This window comes from Accipiter gentilis, unplaced genomic scaffold (assembly GCF_929443795.1).
Source record: "Accipiter gentilis unplaced genomic scaffold, bAccGen1.1, whole genome shotgun sequence".
NCBI lineage: Eukaryota > Metazoa > Chordata > Aves > Accipitriformes > Accipitridae > Astur > Astur gentilis.
Window position 1 is genome coordinate 1,124,127 of NW_026060847.1, and position 20,518 is coordinate 1,144,644.

A 20,518-nucleotide genomic window follows, 5' to 3' on the forward strand; every position below is an offset into this window, starting at 1 on the left:
AGCCCCATCACAGAGCACACCCCGAGCATCACGGCCACCACAAAAAGGTCCAGGTGGTACCCGCATCCTTTCTGCAGGCAGGAAAACAAGAAACAGAGCATCCCATAGCACAAGAGCAAGGATAACGTCGCAAGTCAGACTCAAACCCTGCTCGAGCACAAGTCAACTTCTTCAGAATTCAAAACAAGAAATGGAAATAAGGAAGGGTGTATGCAGGCTTTGCACAAGCACGTGGCATGAAAATCTGGCAGGAGTTCAGAAACAATGGATATGCAGAGCTTGTGCGATAAATACTTCTCCAAAAAACAACAACCCACAACCCAAAACCACCAAAACCTTTTTTCCACTCATAAAGAAAATTCTACCACTTGCGAGGAAGGTGTGACTCAGAGTTATCCCTGGCAGCGCATCAAAACAATTCATTCCCCACACCTGCTGCTGCTGCCATTTTAAAACAAAAACGCACTTCTCTATTGCTCCAAGATTAATTTGCTCCTCCAAAAGGTTGCTCATCTGAACTGCCCTGTCACTTGCTCCCTGCATCATCGTTAATCCAGGAGAGCATCCTGCCACGCAGCCTGACCTTGTCCCAAACCAATGCCTTCAGAAAGCATCGGGAATAAGAGCTTCTCCCCAGACCTGCAGCCCAGAAGGGGCTGGGGTCATCTCTCGCAGGCCCTTACCTTCAGCTTGTGCTCCTTCCTGTTCACAATAACGGCACTGATCTGCTGGTCCATGAATATCAAGATGGTGCAGAGCAGAGCTGGGATGAGCGCAGCCAACACCGTCCACCAAGGGTTGGGTCCTATGGGGTTGATGAACCACCCGCGGTCGTCTCTGGTAGGCTGCAACAAAGCCCACGCATCAGCATCGTCTCCCAGCCCAGGCACTCCACTGGCTTTCATTTTCCCCTCCCTCCCTGTGTCAGAGCACCTCCCAGCCCTGGCTTCATGTCCCCCTCTCCCGGGGGCTTCAGCAGTGCCAGTCTCCTCTTTGCAAGCACCTCTAGATACTTCCCCTGTAGGTATCTAGTTTTGGGGCCATCTTCTCGTTTCCAGGAGGAAGCAAGGCACTTGGAGGTGGAAGAGGAGATGGTCACACCACCAGCATCTCCTCCAGACTCAGCCCTGCCCTGCCCCGGCATCACCTTGTGGCACCCCCACGTGCCAAAACATCCCGTTACCTTGAACGCATGGGGGACCTGGAGCTTCGGCGATGGGATCCCAACCACAAAGTCAAGGAGCACCATGATGACGATGGTGAGGAAAACAGCAAAGTCGCTCACTGTGGACCGTACCTGGGGCGAGAAACCAGAGGTGAGAGGGGCATGGCAAACAGGGCCGTAACGCGAGATGCAAGAGTTGCAGACATCCACAACATTAAGGCTGCTTAACCAAATCCCACCACCCCTCTGAGCACATGCAGCCTGATCCCTTGCTTAGATACTGCTGCTGTGTTTGTCCCTGTGAGATCTGGGGTCAGACAATAAAAAAAGCTTAATTAGGCGGACAAGGGTTGGTTTAAGTCAAAACCTAAAAATAATAATAATAATATTAAAAATAAGAAAACACATGTCTGACACTACAGCTACACTCACAGCTACAATGGCAACAAGGCACTGAGGCATCCTTTAGTCCTCAAAAGGAAGCTCCTCATTCGAATCTACTTTCCGCTCGAGCACATAATGCATAGAAGGTAGGGAAAAAATCCCCCAACCCCAACCCCCAAAACTTTGGGAAACCTGACTTCCTACTACCTGAGGAGAAAAAAAAATAAAAATAAAATAAATCAACCCCCCAAAATCTTCAATCTGGGGCAGGTCACGAGGCATGTGGGAAATGCTACGATGATTTTGCACTCATGGAAATGAGTGCGGGACATCCAAGCTCTTGGAGAGCTTGGCCTGCAAGGCCAACGTTTCCCAGCTTGACCAAGGCAGGGCAAATACTGCTTAGTGCTCCAGGAAAGCCATTTTGGGAAATGAGTGTGGAGATGGACACTGGCCACCATCTTCTACTTACTCTGGTTGGAAAGTAGCGGCTGGTTTTAAACTTCTTCAAGAAGCTTGACAGGGCAAAGGTGGCGAAGAAGAGGATGCAGCACCAGAAGAACACGTCAGGGGTGTAGGGGCCGTCGCGTCCACAGGCAGGTCCTTGAAACTCCCCACGCAAATACCGACATTCCTGGAGAAACAGAGCGTCAGGACGCAAAGGCAGTGCACGTGCGGCAGGGAAACCTCGCATAGCTAGGGGGTTTTGAGGATCTTGGTCCAAGATCCACGACCCTGTAACTGCTCCTGCCAATAGAGATTTATATTTAATGAGCAGCAGCAGCTGAACAAGTGACACATTGAACTACACAGCGGAGAAATGAGATGTGAGGGGACACCATACCACGCACCCTTGGCACATCCTCTGCCTGCCATTCGAGCAATCGTGGCTAAAGAAGACACCAGAGGGGAAGGAAACACTGGAAACTCTTGGGGATAGAGAGAGAGGGAAGAGGGAAGGAGGGCTAAAGACAACCATGGTAGGAAAGGAGGAGAAGAGACAGATCGTCCCTCCCCAGGGGAGGTCTTGCAGAACCTGGCCAAGAGGGGATGAAGGCCACCATAAGAGCCTGCTGCCCTAGGCCCGGGCTCTGCTTCCGGCAACAACAGCCTGAGAGGCTGCTCAGACAAGCAAATTTATGCACGTACCTACAGACAGCACTGAACGAGAAAGCAAGGCCTGGAGTTACTAGGAACCCATTAAGGAGGCCAGCTACTACCTTTCAAGCATGAACTTAAGTCCTACAACTTCTACAATAATCAAACCACCCACTACTTAACCTTCCTCCCAGTCAGAAATACTGTCCTGCAACAGGCTTGACGGGGACACTTGCTACCCACAACGTTGGGGTAGACTGGACAAGGTGGACTCTCCTCCCCAGGACCAAGCGGCTTAAAACCACACGCTACATTTAGGCAAGGACTTTTCTGAGCAGCACTAGCACAGTTTGAAGCCCATCATTCCCAGAAGGGCTCTGACTTTTGCACCAGGCAAATGCCCCTGGACCCCATGGACGCGGCGCGAGGAAGCAGTGGCTCGGGGCACTTACGGTCACCGTGAGGTTTTCCCAGGCGATGCCAGACACGTTGATCTTGTTGCTCGCCCAGAAACGCAGCGTTTCGTTGCTGGGATGGGTCGGTGCCTCACACTTACAGCTGGGAGGAGAGAAGCCAAGACAGGGGTAAGGGAAAGGTGATGGAGGTGCAGCCCGGAGCTCCTGCCAAGGGGCAGCAGCTTTCTCAGGGGGAAAAAAACCCACTAGTAGCTGGTGAGGAAGTCCAGCTTGCTGTGCATGTGCACAGGGTAGGTGTCTCGCAGGTGACTCAGCTTCTCCAGAGCCTCGTAGATGAAGATGATGCAGATGAGGGAGGCAAAGGCTTCTTCCGTGAAGCGGGTGACGTAGCACACCAAACAGCTGGCGTCGGTGGCCACCAGCACTATGCACAAGAAGGCGGTCCACAGCCCAATGCACGCCCGCAGAGACAGATAGGAGAGCGTGTATTCCCTGGGAAAGCAGAATGAAACAAAGGCTGGAAAGGCCAGCAAGAGGCCCTGAGCCATGCCTGCCTTTGGGGAAAACGGGGAGCAATTTTGGAGCGTGTCAAGGCTGCGGATGGGAAATGCAGTTTCCATGTACTACTACAGAGAGCCTCGGGGCTGTGGTGCAGGGTGTAGACCCACAGCAGGAGAGGCCAATTATTTAGTTACCACTGTTTAACACGGATCTCGTGTTAACACCTTGGAGGCTGCTTGAGGTCAGGTCCCTCTTGGGCCAGGTGGTGTTCTCCCACATCACCCTGACGCCCTAACACTGAAACCAGCTGGGTTTGCACCCAGTCACCTGCTGCCAGCAAGCTGGGGCTTAATAATAAACCTTATGGCAATAAGGGTGGTTTATCTCCCATCAAAGCCATCGCAACAAAAGGACTGTCACTAAAATCTAGCAACTACCCCTAAGAAAAAGAAAAGAAAAGCATCTTTTCTCCATCACTGCCCCCTTCTGAAGGCTCTCGCAGCACCCAGCTGCGGCAGCCTGCCTTACTTGCAGAATTTGTAGAGGATCTTCTCAAACACCAGGACGGGTCCGGTGCTGCCGAGGATGGTGAGAGGTTGGCCGGCAAAGAGGCAATACCCGACGCCGGCCATGGACGCGCCCAGCAGCGACTCCATGGCACTCTGTCCGGGGAAGAGAGGCGGCCGTGAGTAAATAAATCGTTAGGGAGAAACAAAAACCAAAGCCGGTTCACTGCAGCAGGGACTTTGGCCTGAGTTTTACCCTCCCCCATCCCCCCCAACAGAGAGAGGTGCTCACTATGTGGCCATTGGTCGCCTCCCCCAGCAGTCCCCCAAAGGTGATGACAGGGGACATGCAGGCACAGTAGAGGAAGAGGAAGGACGCCAGGCACTGCAGGCTCAGACCATCCCGGAAGTCGCTCCAGAACCACGGGGCTTTCCGCTTCACGTCCAGGGTCAAACCTCCAAAGAGCCTGCAGGAAGGAAAAAGAAGAGAGTCTGTTCTCTTGGAGGAACACGTCGACTTTGCTTTGCTGCAGAAGGGCAATCACAAGCATAGAGTAACTTTCGTGGCTAAAAAGAAGCACTCTCCTTCAGCCCAAATCAAGAAAACCTGCGTGCAACGGTGATGGTTGGGGCTGAGCCCAGCTGCCCAGATCTCCCCCCTGCCCAGCCCAGGGGACCAAGCTGGCAATGTGGAGCCCCTTCACTGAACCAGCTAACCCCAAAGACCTGCTAGAAGGGAAGGTGCATGCTCAGATTTGAGAGGCAAACAGAAAAAAACCCCAAACTATTACAGCTCCCACCTTCCCGTCCGCTGCAGTTCAGGGCCACTGTGTTTCTCCAGCGTGCTGTGAGAAGCACTGTCATCAAGAGCTCCTGGCATCTTCCTTTTTTCCTGTTAAAATGGAAGTGAGATAAAGCTATGGACTTGTAACCACTGGCTTGTTTTGCTTCTGGTCTGGCTCTGTGACTGTGTCAGAGTGGGACCTTGTGAATTTGGGCCCCTGAACAGCATCCCCAGCCATCCTGCCCATCCCCCTCATGCCTCCTGCCGATGTGGCACCCACCTGCGAAGGGACGTTTTTCGGGGGCTCGATTCGGATTGATGGATCCCACTCTCCTGGCGGCAAGACCGTGACCTGATCCAGAAACTCGTCGATGCCAGCCACGAGGTCAGCCCCGTTCTTGGCTTTATAGGCAACGTCACGGAAAACCTGCCAATAGAAGACAACCTGGTGAGAGGACAACCCAGCTCGGATGTCCTAACCAGTGCAATAAGCTCTTGGCTAAACGCAAGGCTTTTTCACCAAAATTCCCTGCTGGAAAGGGCAGGAAATATTCCCCCAAAAGGAAAAATCTGCGCATCACGGCACTTGTAATCATCTCCCCCACGAGGCCCCCGTCCCCCATGGCACACCATACCCTTCTGCTTAAAGAGCAAGAGAAGTTTTACTGGCCCTGGCAATGCCACCACTGGGGACAGCGTGCTGGGGACCCCGGCGAGAAGGATGAGGTGCAGGATGCACCCCGGGCGGGATTTCAGCCTCCAGGATGTGGGGTGATGCAAATCTGCGTGTTTGCTTTGGGGTGAGAAAGAGGGCTGGGCTATTTGGAGAGCTGCGGGCAGCTGGGACAGCAAATCCTCTTCCTCACTACTTCAGAGACAGGGAGAGCTGAAGAAAGGCAAAAATGACCCGGAGCTATCTCATCTTGTCGCACCTCATCCGTCATGATAGTGGCCATGGACCTGCCGATCTCATGGTACTGATGGGCTTTTCCTTCTGGTCCAAGCAAAACAAACAGGAACCTGGGCAAGAAAAAGAAAATGAGAGAGAGAAGAAGGTGTCTTTGCTCCAAGAGCACCCAAGGAAAGCCCTGGCAGCTCCCAGCCCAGAGCGTGGCTCAAGACGGGACACGTAGGCTCAGCGATGCCGCGATGAATTTGAAATTCTTCAAAACAGACGGCAAATGTAATTTGGGGGCCAACTTTCATTACAATTGGCCGATGGGTTTAAAAGCTACAGCAGGGAATGGAGAAATGAAGGCGAGGAGACGTGGGTGGGGGAAACGTGCTTGCTCCCCCTCCCACTAGCCTTGTTCCCTTGGGACACCAAACTGATGCCTGCAACTTGATGTTTGGTTGGGTGTCTTTTTTACGGAAGAAATTTGCGCTTCTCATTCGCACCTTGTTGGGATGGGAACTTCCGTCATGCCTGAGAGGAGGACAGCCGGGCTCAGGCGGACAAATGCCACGATGGGCTGGTGAAGGAAATCCAGCTCTCCTACGAGCACGTTGGATGCTTCAGCCCCGGTGGGAATTTTCTTCATCAAGTGCAGCTCCGCCTGGGCACGACAAGCGATTTTCAGGCAATTACCCCAAAAGCAAAGCCCACAGCGCTCTGCAGCACACTCTGCAAGAGCAAATCTGGCCCTAAAGGCGTTAAGAAAGCTACGAGTGTCTCACCTTGCTTAAATCCATAGCTCTGCTCTCACGGGTCACCCCATCTTTAGCTTCCGCAGCGGTGGGAGAAGGACAAGGGGTGATTGTTTGGGCTGGTAGGAAAAAGAAAGACACTCAGAAAGATGGACAAGGAGCAACTGGGACGCTTCTCCTTTGCCTGGGCAAGTCTAATGGGGCCACAGCCCTGCAGAAACCCTCACCTGGCTTGTAGAGGAGGTGCAGGTCCGACTGCCTCTTGCTCACATCAGCAAACGAGCAGACAGCGGGGAGAAGGTTGGTTGTCTTCTCGTTCTGATGGTGGTGCTTCCTCAGAAGGACTTCTCGAACTTGCGCCCGCACGTGCTCGTCAAACTCCGTGGACTGTTCTTGCTGGGCCAGGATCATATCTGAGGATGGCAAAGGGAAACAAAGCCATCAGAGCAGAAACCCCAACAAGTCCCGACCCCCAAAGCCCCCAGGGAAGGCTGTGCCACACAGGCTGCACCCTAATGCCCGCTCAGCCTTGCATAGCAAGGCCTTTTAATAATGTTCAGCCTTTGCAGCGAAAACGAGAATTTTCTTTTGCTAAGAAACATCATCCAAGTGCTTATTCATCATTCCGCTAAGATAAATATTTCCCATTCTAAATAATGCAATTTTCTTGCCCGACCTGGCCTTTCTGACTCTACACGTTTACCCAAATTATAAGCAATCTATAGCACAGACGTTCCCAGTTTCCCGTGCTGATCGAGTGCAATTTGCTGAGCCCAGGGAGAAACATGCTAAGAACGGCTCCGACTTCTCCAGCCCTTGAAAGGGCTGAATGGAGACCTGCTGCCAGTCAAAGATAACTTCTCCAAAGTGGCTTTTGCAATTAACTTCAAGTATCTTCCCCACAGAAATACACTGCTTGGTCATCGCCAGAGAAACTCTGCCTTAAAACTCTTAAATGCTGGATGTTAAGGCAAAAGTAAAACAAAGAATGCGAGGAAACAGCTTGTAAGAAATAGTTCCTTTAAGGTGGTTCAGCTCTTACGCAGACTCCGTATTTCTAAGAGCAGCCTGCTAAGCCCTGACACACGCTCCTTTTTGGCTGCAGAATATTCTCTAGTGGCTTCTCCAACTCCACAAACTGCTTTCAAAAGGACCCCATATTGGAATAAAAAAACAGTGCGACTGTTGCACGCCCAGTCTACATCCAAAAACAGCTCATGAGAAAAACACAGTGGCACTTCTGGAAAAGGACGTGCCATTGGGGCAGGGTTTGATTTGGGAGTGAAGAGCACCGTGGTGAGCTGAGCTCGGCCATTCCCGGAGAGATGCAGTGCCCACGGTACCTGCAATCTCTTCGATGCTGTTGGCACGAACGTCCAGCAGCACCGACCCATTGCTGATGCAGCTCCTCAGCTCGGAGAGGCTGTGCAAGGACAGCGTGCCAACGTAGGGCTTGCTCCAGCGCTCGCCGCCGTCTTCCACGTCCTCCTCAAACTTCAGCCACCTGCGGACATCGGGTGCGATCAGCCCCATTGCACGAAAACAGCCCCAGCTCTGCAGCCCCTTTGACAGAGCCACGGGGTGGCAAGAGGAGAAGGCTCCTCGTGCCGCCACCTGCAGCTGCAAAAGCTTCGCGTCCTGGAGAGGAGAAAGCAGAGCCCACGGGCGCTGCCAGTGCGGGGACTCCTCTCCCACCGCAGCCAAAGCAGCAGGGATTTACCTTGCCGTTTCCTTCCACTCGGCATCTCGGCCCTCTTTTACACAGATCTCATCCAGCTCGGAGAACAAGTGGTGAGGGATGTGCTGCTCGTCCTCCTTGGTCCTGAGAATGAACTGCACCCGCTGGGACGGGGAGCCTGGGGGCAGAAGGCAAAGACCCATCCCGTTACTGCGCCTGAACACAGCTTGTCACCCTCACGTGCAAAGTGGCCATCAGCACCAGTGCAGCCATAAACACTGGGCTGGCCCCTCTCCTCTGCGTCTCTCTGGGCTTGCACAGAGCCGTGAAGAAGGAGAAGCATCTGGTCCACCTCTGCATAAGGATGGGCTGCTTTCCTTCCCCACATTGCCATTTTTAAAGCCAGGATCCCTCTAAGGAAGACGAGCCTAAACCCATTATGCATTTAACTGCACTTAAAAAAACAAAAAAAAAAGAAAAAAAAAGAAAAAAAAAAAAAGAAAGTAAAACTTGGGAAAAAGAGGGTGTTGCTCAATAAGGCCACTTTCCCTCGGAAGAACAGCAACTCACTCAAACTAGCCACGGGGACGTGCTTGCAGAAGGCCCCAGTGCCCACGTTGCCCCCAGTTTAGCGAATGCCGCGGTGGGACTTACAGTGGTAGCCCTGCTCTGTCGGGGCAGACTCCTTCTCCCGTTCCCCTTCCCGATGCTTCTGGCTGTGGCGTCGGTGATGCCAGTGGCTCTGCCTAACCAGTGGCATCTGCGCGCCCACGTACAGGGTCCGGTGGCCTGCGAAAAAGCAGCGGTTTTTGCAGCGCTCTCGGCATTGCGGCAATAGTTGAGGTGGCCGGTGCCTTGCTAAGCCACGGTTCAATCCCAGGAGCAACGCCAGCTTCCCTTAATGTTATTTTCACTGGACGTCCTTTTTTCCAAGCCTATTTTACTCGAGCTTTGCAACAACACAGCAACAACAAGTGTTGGCTCCGGGTCATCTAAAAGTGCCCTGAAAGTATCGGACCTCTTCTCAAATTCCAGCTTCGGCTGGACAACACTCAGACTTGCTCATTAAGCAGCAACACGAGCTAATTATTTTCAAAAGCTCTGTATGGCACGAGGCGACAAGAGACGATCAAATCAGTCCCATTGCAATGAACTCCAGAACAAAAAAAGAAAATCACAGCCCCGTGTCTGCAGCCCTGAAATGATTCTCCTGACCTCTCCAAGCCAGGAGCAACCTCTGCGAGAAAAAAAGCCGTGAATTATCAAGCCCCGTGGCTACAACTCACACCGTGGCCTCCCGGGAGGCTTTTTCCCTCCGTTTAAAAAGCCATAATAGTAAAAAATGTGACAATAACTGTGTTGCTTTATTGAGCAGCGCGGCACGTTTCGCTGCACATGATTTGACACCCAACAAGGCACACTGGACAGACTTTGTGCAATGGGAAAACGCGCTGGGCTAGTGGCTCCTCCACCAGGATCTCAGCAGAGACTCACCTTCCAACTCCTCCTTCTCATAGCAAATACTGACAGCGTTGCTCCTTCTTCCCCGGTCAATCACTGCCTCCTCGTCATGTCTCTGTTTAGCAATGACAAGAAGGGAAAAGTTGGGGCTGGGGGTGGAGAGCTCCCTTACGTCCTCCCAGACATCACCCACCCCTGCATCCACGCGAGTCCACGAGCCATCACGCCTCTGCGTGCCTCCTCCTCCTTCAGGCACAGCCCTAAAACCACGGACTTGTAGGAGGTTTTTCTTCCCATACGCAAATAAAACAGCCCATAACATCACCTGTACTGTATAACACGAGAGTCTGGACGTATTTAATACAGCAGGAGAGGGATGAGTGTTTCAGACAAAAAAAAAACCCACCTCCCGCTTTGTTCTTGAGGTTCCTGTCTAAAAAAGTGATTTCCAAAATGGAAAAAAAAACCCCAACCCACAAAACTGCACTTTTGAGCCCCGGCCGCGCTACCTGTAACTCTTCCAGAAGTGTCATTTTGTAACGCCCGTTTGGGTTCATCCTCACGTCAGTCACTGGGTTTTGGGGACAACTGAACCTCCAGGTCAGTCAGGGGCCCGATTCCCCAGGGACTGATGGAGTAGCCCTCACGGGAGGAGCTAAGTGGCACCCAGTGTGCACCAACTCCAGAGACACAATAGGGACCATTATGAAATCACAAGCTATGATGCGGATCCAGGCAGCTATTTAAAGCCACGCACCCCTAGACCCTTCCCGCTTGGAAAACTTAGTGCCTGGGCAGAAGCCAGCTCTGCTTTGAGCAAAAACTCTCCAGAATAGAGAACATTCCTGCATGAGAGGTGTCAGGCTCAAAAGTGTGCAGAAAGAAAACCCTTCACAGGCTCGTTCACCCTCCTGAGAGGCAAAGCCCATTAGCAGCATCATGTTTTCTCTCTTTTTCTTTCTAACAGTAGAGCTGAAGCTCTAGCATCCTGAGGATAACAAGAGGTACAAATACGGTAAGGAAAAAGAATATCTTATTGGATCAATGGGTAGATTCAGAAAAAAACCCTGCTACACAGTAGTTTATCCTGACTGCTAGCTAGAACCGAGAAGACTGTTTTTTCCACTTGGGTCAACAGTTCCGGTGAAACATACTACCTGTCTAGGACGGCTGCATCTGAGGAACAAGAATTAGTTATTTGCAATACAAGGAATGAGTCATTTTGTGTCATGATATTCATCAGACTGCACAGAGAAACAAGAGACAAATGCATTTGAATACCCATGTGTTGTGTTACGTTTTAACCACTTAACATTCCCCAAGAGCTCAAGAAGACAGAGCAGAAAGACAGGAGACAGGTGAAAGCCTAGAGCGCCAGCTAGACGGAATGAAAGACCCTCTTCCTTCTCTGAAGCTTCAGCAAGGCTTCCTTCACCTGCTTGTTCCTCCGACTGTCAATGACGGGGTTCAAACTGGGGCTGACGAGACTGTAGAAAAGGGAAAGAACTTTCTCCCTCCCAGAGGAGTTACCGCTCCCGGGCCCCGCGTACACGAAGATGGCGTTTCCATAAAAGACACCCACCACGGTCGGGTGGGAGCCACACGTGGAGGTGGTTTCGTGCCATCCTGGCACAGAGCGGATGCGCAGATCGGTGGCCAGGCTGTCCAGGGAGCAAATCAGGATTAAGGCTAAAGGCAAGAGGAAGAAGCACACACAAACAGCAAAGATCAGGACTTTATTGGCAGGAGCGGCAGGGCAGGCCAGCTTTGAGACAGCAAGAATTTCACAGGAGAAGTGGACAACCTCGCAGGGGCCACAGAAAGGCAGGTGTAAAGCCAGAGAGGCTTGCAGTGTACCAAATACGAACGCCAAAGCCCACAGAAATGTGGCAAGGGTGAGGCGCAGCCTCCAGATCACGATGAGGGCATAGCGCGGGGGACGGCAGATTGCCACGTAGCGAACATGAGACATGACGGCCAGCAGCACGCACGCTGTAAGTGCAAAGATTAAATAAAGATGGCTCTGTGCCCCACACCCAGCAAAGGAGGGGGTTCTGCCTTGTCCACGGAGGCTCCTTAGCATACGGGGGACATTGCTGGAGGCGTAGCAGATGTCCGCGATGGAGAGGTGGCAGAGGAAGAAGTACATGGGGCTGTGGAGGCAGTAGTCCGGGCAGATAAGCAGAAAGACAAGTGCGTTTCCCATCAGAGTGGCAGAGCAGAGGGCAGAGAAAAGGCCAAAGAGGCAGCGCTGCAGGGCTGGGGTGCTGCAGAACCCCAGGAGGACGAATTCTGTGACCGTCGTTTCATTCTGCACGCTGTGCTGGAGGTGAGGCAGCACAAACTGCGACCACGGAGATCTGGAAGCGAAGGAGCAAGGAAAAGGAAAGAAAAAGGAGAGTTTTCCTAAGAATGTCAGGTCCTTTACTCTTTACGCTGCAGCTCCCTTCTCCCCGTTTTTCCCTCTGACTCCAGTGAAAGGTGCGTACTACCCTCCCCACGCTGAGCGACGTACATCTGAATTGCAAGCTCCAATCTCTCGGCAAACTTTGAGCAGTTTGACCAATCTCGCACAACTTTGCTGCCTAGCTTGCCCTTGAAGTCTTTCTTTTCCTGGGTTGGTTTTGGGGTTTTTTTTGCAGGGGGTGGGGAGGGGCAGGGTATGGTTTGGCTGTTGGAGGAGATAAAATGATGAAGATTGCAGGTGTCGATTAAGGTGAAGTCAGAATAACTTCAAAGCAGCTATTTTAAATTAAGTCCATATTCAAAGGAATGCACAGTTCACAGAATAATTCCAGTTTTACCATTAAACCAACCAGCATTTCCAAGCCACTGCTGTGTCCTCTTTACCTTCGTGAAATGCATTCCTACTGAATCCTGCAGTTGCTTGATCCAACTCCCCTATCCCAGCTACTGCAGGTCCGGGAAGGTCAGGCAGAACGTCACCTTGGTTCCTGCTGTGCAGCTGCTTGCCCTTACCAGTTTCGCAGGGTGCTGGTCAAGGTCCCTGGGCATCCCCTGGCACTTGTCTCCACGCGGCTCTCTGGTCTCCAAGATCTTCCGCCACTTCCAGGATATTTCCTCCAGCCAGGATCTTCACCTTTTCCTTCCTGGGTCCCTTGCTTCTCTTCAAGATCCCTTCTTCTTTCTGGGAACCCTTCTTTTTGACACCACCTCTTCTTTCTGGAACCCCACGCCCCCAGTTTTCCTAATCTGTCTATGTGAGCAGTACAATGCCTGATCAGCCTCCAAATTAAGGCTTCTCTCTCCTAGCTCTTTACTAACTGTAGGATTCGGGACACGCCACTTTTGATTATTCCAGGTGTTACCCAAATTTACAACCAGCCCACGCTGGCTGCGTGTAGCAAGAAGCAGGCTTCTGCTTGACAGCTCAGAACTCAGTTTCAGACATTCACACGCACAGACCTTGCCGCACACGTGCACCCAGTCACGTGTTGCCTGGTAACCTTCACAGTTTGAGCCGGTTTTTTGTCTACGGCCGGGCTTCAGAGGCAGGGCATGGCCACAGAAGCGCATTCCCCCCGTCAGTCTGTGAAGTGAGCAAGGGAGAGTCAATACTTGTCTGGTGAGCCTCATACCCAGACAATGTGGTCGAGCCCTCTCCTGTGACAGCCCTGGCAAAAGCCACAGCAGGGTGCTCCCTTGCCTCTGCCTAGGTCACTGGGGTTCCCCTGCCTGCCATTGCTCCTTTGTCCTCCTCTGCGTTTGTGGAGATGAACCTTTAACCACACAACCTAACACCTACAACACCGGGAAAAAGAGAGGCTGCAGAGGGTCCAACGGGGAAGGTCGCCGATGTAGAATGCTCTTTGTGAGAGGCAGCACACCCAGCTCACCTCCTTGCTCCTGAGCTGCTCTATCGGAAGCACTGCGTGCAGGACGCTCTGTTCAACAGGCTGTGTCTGTATCTGACTGCCTTGTCCTTGCTACAGCACCATGTGCTGGGGGAACGCCACGGAGAGCAAGGAGGACGCTCTTTCCCCAGGAGCAACGGAGGGTGCTCAGCTGAGTGCTGCTGCAGGGGCCAAAGTGGGGCAGGCAGGCAGGGAGGGGAACGTAGGAACGAGGGAGCTGGCAGTAACCGGCCAGTCTGGGAGATGCCCGAGAAGCTCGAGAACCCTGTAAGCACAGGACGAGCTTAGAGGAGGTTCAACGTGAGGCCCTGTGGTTAACCATCCCCTCCAGATCTGGACCTTCTCCGGTTCCCGAGTTACCGTGCAGTTTCACAGCCTGGTGCAGAGATCCTGACTGGGAGATCACTGTACCTCCAGGAGTTAGGGATCCACCTAACAGTTACCCTGAGCGGGTGCAGGTCTGTGCTGCGCTGTACGTGCAGCGTGGCCTTCAGGCTGCGTCCCTACACATGTCCCTTGGCCGCAGGATAAACGGAGCTGGTTGACTGTAACAGAGGAGCCTCCAGGCAGCTCCTGCTTGGTACCAGCGATTACGCCACCTGCGCGGCCCTGCCGTTACCTAAAGTGCAGCGAGAAGTCCGCGTGTGAACATCCTTTACGCACAGAGGTGTTTTCTTCTAAGAAAAGTTGCATAATACCGTGAATGACCAAAAGGAGGAACTTCTCCGCTTCTCCACCGTAAAGCGTGCCAAGGGAAAATCCATCTGGGGTCTGCCCAATGCTGCATGAACGCAGGGTCCCCAGCATCTGAAGGGACCTAAGATTTACTTGCTACCTAGATGCCTCTTCTTCCTGGCTACGTCGCCTCCCAAGATCTTGCCCACCCCCAGCCTACTGGAGACGGGGGAATGTTAGAGAGACAGCCTTGATGCTGTGCCAGCACCGCTCAGCCATGGCCAAAACACTGCTGTGTTATCAACAGCTTTCTAGCTACCAGTACAGAGCACAGCACTACGAGGGCTGCTGTGGGGTAAAGGAACTCCAACTCAGCCAGATCCAACACAGAAGGAAAGTGGAGGAACAACAGAGGGAGCAGCCCAGGGACACAGAGCCCCAGGTCTCATCTGGCCACTCCTGTGACCATACAGTGTATTCAAAATCAAATACCTGAAGTGCTCCCTTAGATGCAGTTTACAGCCAAGGGACAAGAAGGTGGCAGTTCTGCATTTTGCAGCTCCCAGGCTGATGGCAGAGCCAAAGCAAAAAAAAACAAACCCAAAACCAAACCAACCAAGAGAGGTAAAACTGGAGCACAGGGAGCAAATGTTTTCTTTCACCTTAGGCCAACTGCTCGGACGCTCTCTATGCTGCCCTGCTGCAGAGGGCATCCCTCTCGTACCAGTAAGAGACATAAGAGTGAATTAAAGCCAGGACCCCAAACCAGACCAAAAACCCGGTCATGATCAAGAAGAAAGTGGAGAATGCATCAACTATAACAGAAAATTATTTTGGACATTCCCAGTTTACATTTGGAAAAAAGAGGGGAAAAAAAAAGAGGAGGAATTAGGTATTAAAAGAAGAGCACTGAATGATAAAGCAGTAGCAGTCCCTCTACCACTACAAACCCACACCCCCACACGCACGTACGCACACAGACTTAACACCACCAAACTCCCCTTGACTGTGACCTTCACCTCAGCTTGCTGGTCTAGAGATACTGAATGCCTGAAGCACACCAAGGATAACTGAAAACATCTGCATGGCTTTAATGGGAATCCTCCAACTGAAACAAAGCGCTTTCTCCCTCTGTCTGCGTTGGCACATCCCCGAGTCACGCTCTCACTCCTCTCCTTCAAAGTCAAGATTCCTAAACGTGAAAAGCGGGAGTGGGGAAAGGCGAAGGGGAGAGAAAAAGAGGGAGAGCATCATCAGTGGAAGACCTGCCACCTGCTGCTGATTCAGCCCTGTTTGGGGGACCACCCCAGCAGAGAGGAGCTGGTTTACATGCCACGGTCCACAATGCCTGTTCCCAGGGACAGGCCGTTTGCTCAGCCTTGCCGGCCAAAGCGTGGGAAAAGCGTAGGCGTGCGCCGTCGCTTGCAGAGTAGCACGGTCACGTTCACGTGCAATCCTTTACCTTTTTCCTCCCTGGATTCAAAGGGTTTCTGTCTTCAAAGTGAGAGCCTTCCATACGGTCATTTGTGACATTTCATCCAGGATAACAATCTCAGAAGGATCAGTCCTGCAATAAATATTTTACACAGCAATCCGTGATTATGGGAACTGATGCCACCAAGAGCATTAGCATCAGCAAGAGGAACAGCGGAGCCCCGAGAATCAAAGCTCCGCATAAGTGTGGGGGATTTTGCTGGATGAGGAGTTTTGGGAGGCAAGCCCGGGAGCTGCAGAGCAACAGCTCTGTGCAAAGGCTCTTGCTGGGGCTTAGCCCCGGTCCAGGTTCCTAAGCCACTGCTCGTACAGATCACGCCTGCAACTCCTCATGTGTTAAGTATGAGGATCTCCAGCTACCGTAAAGGCACTGATGAGGCAAGGTTTGAGGGTCAAACACGAGTGCTGCAGCCACTCTGCTTGCGGTCAGAGCCCTGCAATCACTTCCTGCAGCCCTGCCCCCAAATTTGGTTTTCCCACCAAGCTGCCTGCTGGTTTCTGTGGGATGCCCCACAAAGAGGCAAGTGGAGAAAACTCTGCCAAACACCTTCAAGCTAATCTTGCCGGGGGTCCTGGCGCTTGGTGGAGCTTTACCTGTCACTGCTTTGCTTTGGGATATCCACATCACTGGTCTTCCCCACGTTCAGCTGAACTGAACTTGCAGCAGCAGCAGCTTCCATCACCCTCCTGGACTCCTGATGTAAAAAAGGGACAAATCACGTTCTCTGTCTTTGATCAAAGTGGAGATAAGCTGAATGCCCAGCACAAACTTAGCAGTCTGCCCTCCGCTTCTGCCCCTTGGCAGCTATAGGTATTAGTGCAGCAGGGAAGAAACCGTTCACTCCAAAGATTTCGGGGCAGGGGGATTGTGTGTTCAAAACACGATTATGAGCAAGTCTTGCCAGCAGCAGCAGCAGCAGCAGCATCTAATAATAATCATCATAATGATAATGACCTTTGTGAAAAACGACTCGTTTTAAAAATTACACCTGTATTCAAGCGTTCAGCTCACTGCTACTTGAGGAAACAAAGGTTACAAAAGTTACAGGCTATTGGGATCTATTTCGATTGAGTGCTGATCTTCCCCCAACATTTCCAGACAAGCTGTAAGAGAAACAGGCAATCTCACAGCCACACGGAGATGTCCAGCCCCGAGGACACAGCAAGCCTTACCTCTTCTTCTTCTCCGGCTTCATTTCTGGCATCGTCCAACTTCTTCTTCCTTTCTGGCATAAGGTCATCCAGAAAGCTGAGCTCTCGCTTTGAGAAGCAGAAATCCATCGCTTTCCGGACAAAGACGAGAGCCAAAACCTTCATGAATAAGAGGGAAGATGCGGTGAGCTCAGAGACGATGCCACCTCTCACTCCAACACTGCAAACACCCCGCTGCTGAGCGGTGGCAGCTCTTACCATCATGGGAAAGATGATGGCGGCACGGGACACCTTGATGGTCCAGAGCAGGACGAGGCAGGTCAGCTGGATCGCCGTGAAGAAATGCACCTTTCGCAAGGGCACGTGCCGCAGGTAGATGAAATCCGGCTGGTGTTTCGCCGGCATCCAAAACAGCTTCAAGCGATCAAAGAACTGCGAAATAAAAGGGAAAGGTTGCCACCTTGGGACTGCGGCAAGTTTCTGGCCCTCTCGAGACGTGGAGGCACTTTGCAGCATCTCGCTTGCCGTCAGAAATCCTGGATCCCACCGCATTCCTCCTGGGAGCAGCACCCATTTTCCCTTCGCTCCATCTATAAACCGGCTTGGCCCTGAGAGCTGCCCACCAAACGGCAACTATTCCATGCCATTCCATTATTAGCATTTCTCGGCCCACTGAATCCCCCCGCGAGGATTTCCACCAGTGGTAGAAACTGCCTTCCCTTTGCACCAAATTCCCCCGCTTTTCACGTAACCAAACACTGACCTGCCCTAAACCCTGCAACAGAGAGCGCTGAGCTTGCCTGGTCCTCCCAGCCCCATATACCTCCTGTACCTCCACCAATCTCTTTTTTACACAAAAGAGTTTCATTGCTTGCTCTGCGAGAAGTTTTTCCCATGCCACTGCTTTTTTCCCTGCTGCTACAGAGACAAAATACCAGGGAGCCGACATGCTGCACGCTGTAAAAGAGTCCGTACCTGAATTCCTCTGAGTGACGACACACCCATGTAGAGAAAGACGCCATAAAGCACAGGCATTGGTATAAACTGGGGGGGGGGAAGAAAAAAAAAAGTAAGAATGCAATCGTTTCTTTTTCTGTATTGCATTTTCAGTATTACCACCCTCTTCCACAGGCACTGCCTAAAATTGCTTGAAGCTTTCCAGCTTCCATTCAGGCTTAGAGATGGGTCAGATTTTAACCATTTTTTTGCCATTTTGTGCGCACGAGTGAGCTAAGGCTCTGCTTTAGGCTGAACTTGGGAGTTACCTCTCCTCAGAATAATCCTATTTTCCAGAAAGGTTGGAGGAAAACAGGCGATTTCACCCGTGCTACCCTATGCCGCATTCTCTGGCGGTAGAAGAAACACTTCTGCCTATTCTTGGGGCAACAGGCAAAGGCCACAGGCCTCCTTTTAGCCTAGAGACAAGATTACTTTGTGGGAGGAACGTGCAAGGAAGCCCACGGGGATGACCTCAGTGTGTTTAGCTCCTGGGAACGGCTGCTCCCGGGCATTTGGGGAGCAAATTGCAGCCAGTAAAGGGCTGCCTGTTTGAAAGACAGCAGATGTGCTGGTCTGAATATGCTCAACTGTAACCCATAAACATGGGCGGGCCTGAAAGACACCCAAAAATTCAAGCAGTTGCGTTGCTTGCTCGCCTCGAGCACACCAAACGGGGGCCTGAAGGGCTGCAAAGCCTAACCGAGGCTGGTTCCCACCGTGGGTCAAGCCCCAAGGGTTGGGATCACCTCCTCCTCCTCCGCTCCACAACTAACTACTCAGGCCTGCAGAGAGGGGACTGTTTTGCTGTAACCTCCAACAAGCTCGCAGTTGTTGGGTGGTTTGCATTTTCCTCTCACCTTTAACACAGAAGTGAAGAAGACGGAGCAGCCCATGAGCACAAAGATCAGCAAGCCAGTGACTCTCTGCTCTCGTATCCCCAGAAACTTGGGTTGTTCTCCTGGAGCTGAGCAGTCAGACTCTACTTTGAGGCTATTCACGTGGGTGATGGACAGGACGGTCGCAGCCACAAACCAGGGCAGCCCCATCACGGAGCACACCCCGAGCATCACGGCCACCACAAAAAGGTCCAGGTGGTACCCGCATCCTTTCTGCAGGCAGGAAAACAAGAAACAGAGCATCCCATAGCACAAGAGCAAGGATAACGTCGCAAGTCAGACTCAAACCCTGCTCGAGCACAAGTCAACTTCTTCAGAATTCAAAACAAGAAATGGAAACAAGCAAGCGTGTATGCAGGCTTTGCACAAGCACGTGGCATGAAAATCTGGCAGGAGTTCAGAAACAATGGATATGCAGAGCTTGTGCGATAAATACTTCTCCAAAATACAACAACCCACAACCCAAAACCACCAAACCATTTTTTCTACTCACAAAGAAAACTGTACCACTTGGATGGAAGGTGTGACTCTGAGTTATCCCTGGCAGCGCATCAAAACAATTCATTCCCCGCACCTGCTGCTGCTGCCATTTTAAAACAAAAACGCACTTCTCTATTGCTCCAAGATTAATTTGCTCCTCCAAAAGGTTGCTCATCTGAACTGCCCTGTCACTTGCTCCCTGCATCATCGTTAATCCAGGAGAGCATCCTGCCACGCAGCCTGACCTTGTCCCAAACCAATGCCTTCAGAAAGCATCGGGAATAAGAGCTTCTCCCCAGACCTGCAGCCCAGAAGGGGCTGGGGTCATCCCTCACAGGCCCTTACCTTCAGCTTGTGCTCCTTCCTGTTCACAATAACGGCACTGATCTGCTGGTCCATAAATATCAAGATGGTGCAGAGCAGAGCTGGGATGAGCGCAGCCAACACCGTCCACCAAGGGTTGGGTCCTATGGGGTTGATGAACCACCCGCGGTCGTCTCTGGTAGGCTGCAACAAAGCCCACGCATCAGCATCGTCTCCCAGCCCAGGCACTCCACTGGCTTTCATTTTCCCCTCCCTCCCTGTGTCAGAGCACCTCCCAGCCCTGGCTTCATGTCCCCCTCTCCCGGGGGCTTCAGCAGTGCCAGTCTCCTCTTTGCAAGCACCTCTAGATACTTCCCCTGTAGGTATCTAGTTTTGGGGCCATCTTCTCGTTTCCAGGAGGAAGCAAGGCACTTGGAGGTGGAAGAGGAGATGGTCACACCACCAGCATCTCCTCCAGACTCAGCCCTGCCCTGCCCCGGCATCACCTTGTGGCACCCCCACGTGCCAAAACATCCCGTTACCTTGAACGCATGGGGGACCTGGAGCTTCGGCGATGGGATCCCAACCACAAAGTCAAGGAGCACCATGATGACGATGGTGAGGAAAACAGCAAAGTCGCTCACTGTGGACCGTACCTGGGGCGAGAAACCAGAGGTGAGAGGGGCATGGCAAACAGGGCCGTAACGCGAGATGCAAGAGTTGCAGACATCCACAACATTAAGGCTGCTTAACCAAATCCCACCACCCCTCTGAGCACATGCAGCCTGATCCCTTGCTTAGATACTGCTGCTGTGTTTGTCCCTGTGAGATCTGGGGTCAGACAATAAAAAAAGCTTAATTAGGCGGACAAGGGTTGGTTTAAGTCAAAACCTAAAAATAATAATAATAATATTAAAAATAAGAAAACACATGTCTGACACTACAGCTACACTCACAGCTACAATGGCAACAAGGCACTGAGGCATCCTTTAGTCCTCAAAAGG

At 52.0% G+C, this 20,518-nt stretch overlaps 1 protein-coding gene across 1 annotated transcript in view; it reads right to left on the reverse strand.

Moving 5' to 3' along the window:
• Positions 1-20,518, reverse strand: part of LOC126036964 (electroneutral sodium bicarbonate exchanger 1-like) — a 268,764-nt gene that overhangs the window by 11,882 nt on the left and 236,364 nt on the right. The window contains exons 21-27 of the mRNA XM_049797191.1: positions 20,057-20,170; positions 19,557-19,718; positions 18,693-18,944; positions 17,812-17,880; positions 17,095-17,268; positions 16,858-16,995; positions 16,279-16,379 (exon numbers count right to left, since the gene is read on the reverse strand). Coding sequence (XP_049653148.1) covers positions 16,279-16,379; positions 16,858-16,995; positions 17,095-17,268; positions 17,812-17,880; positions 18,693-18,944; positions 19,557-19,718; positions 20,057-20,170 — 1,010 coding nt within the window. The remainder of the gene's footprint in view (positions 1-16,278; positions 16,380-16,857; positions 16,996-17,094; positions 17,269-17,811; positions 17,881-18,692; positions 18,945-19,556; positions 19,719-20,056; positions 20,171-20,518) is intronic.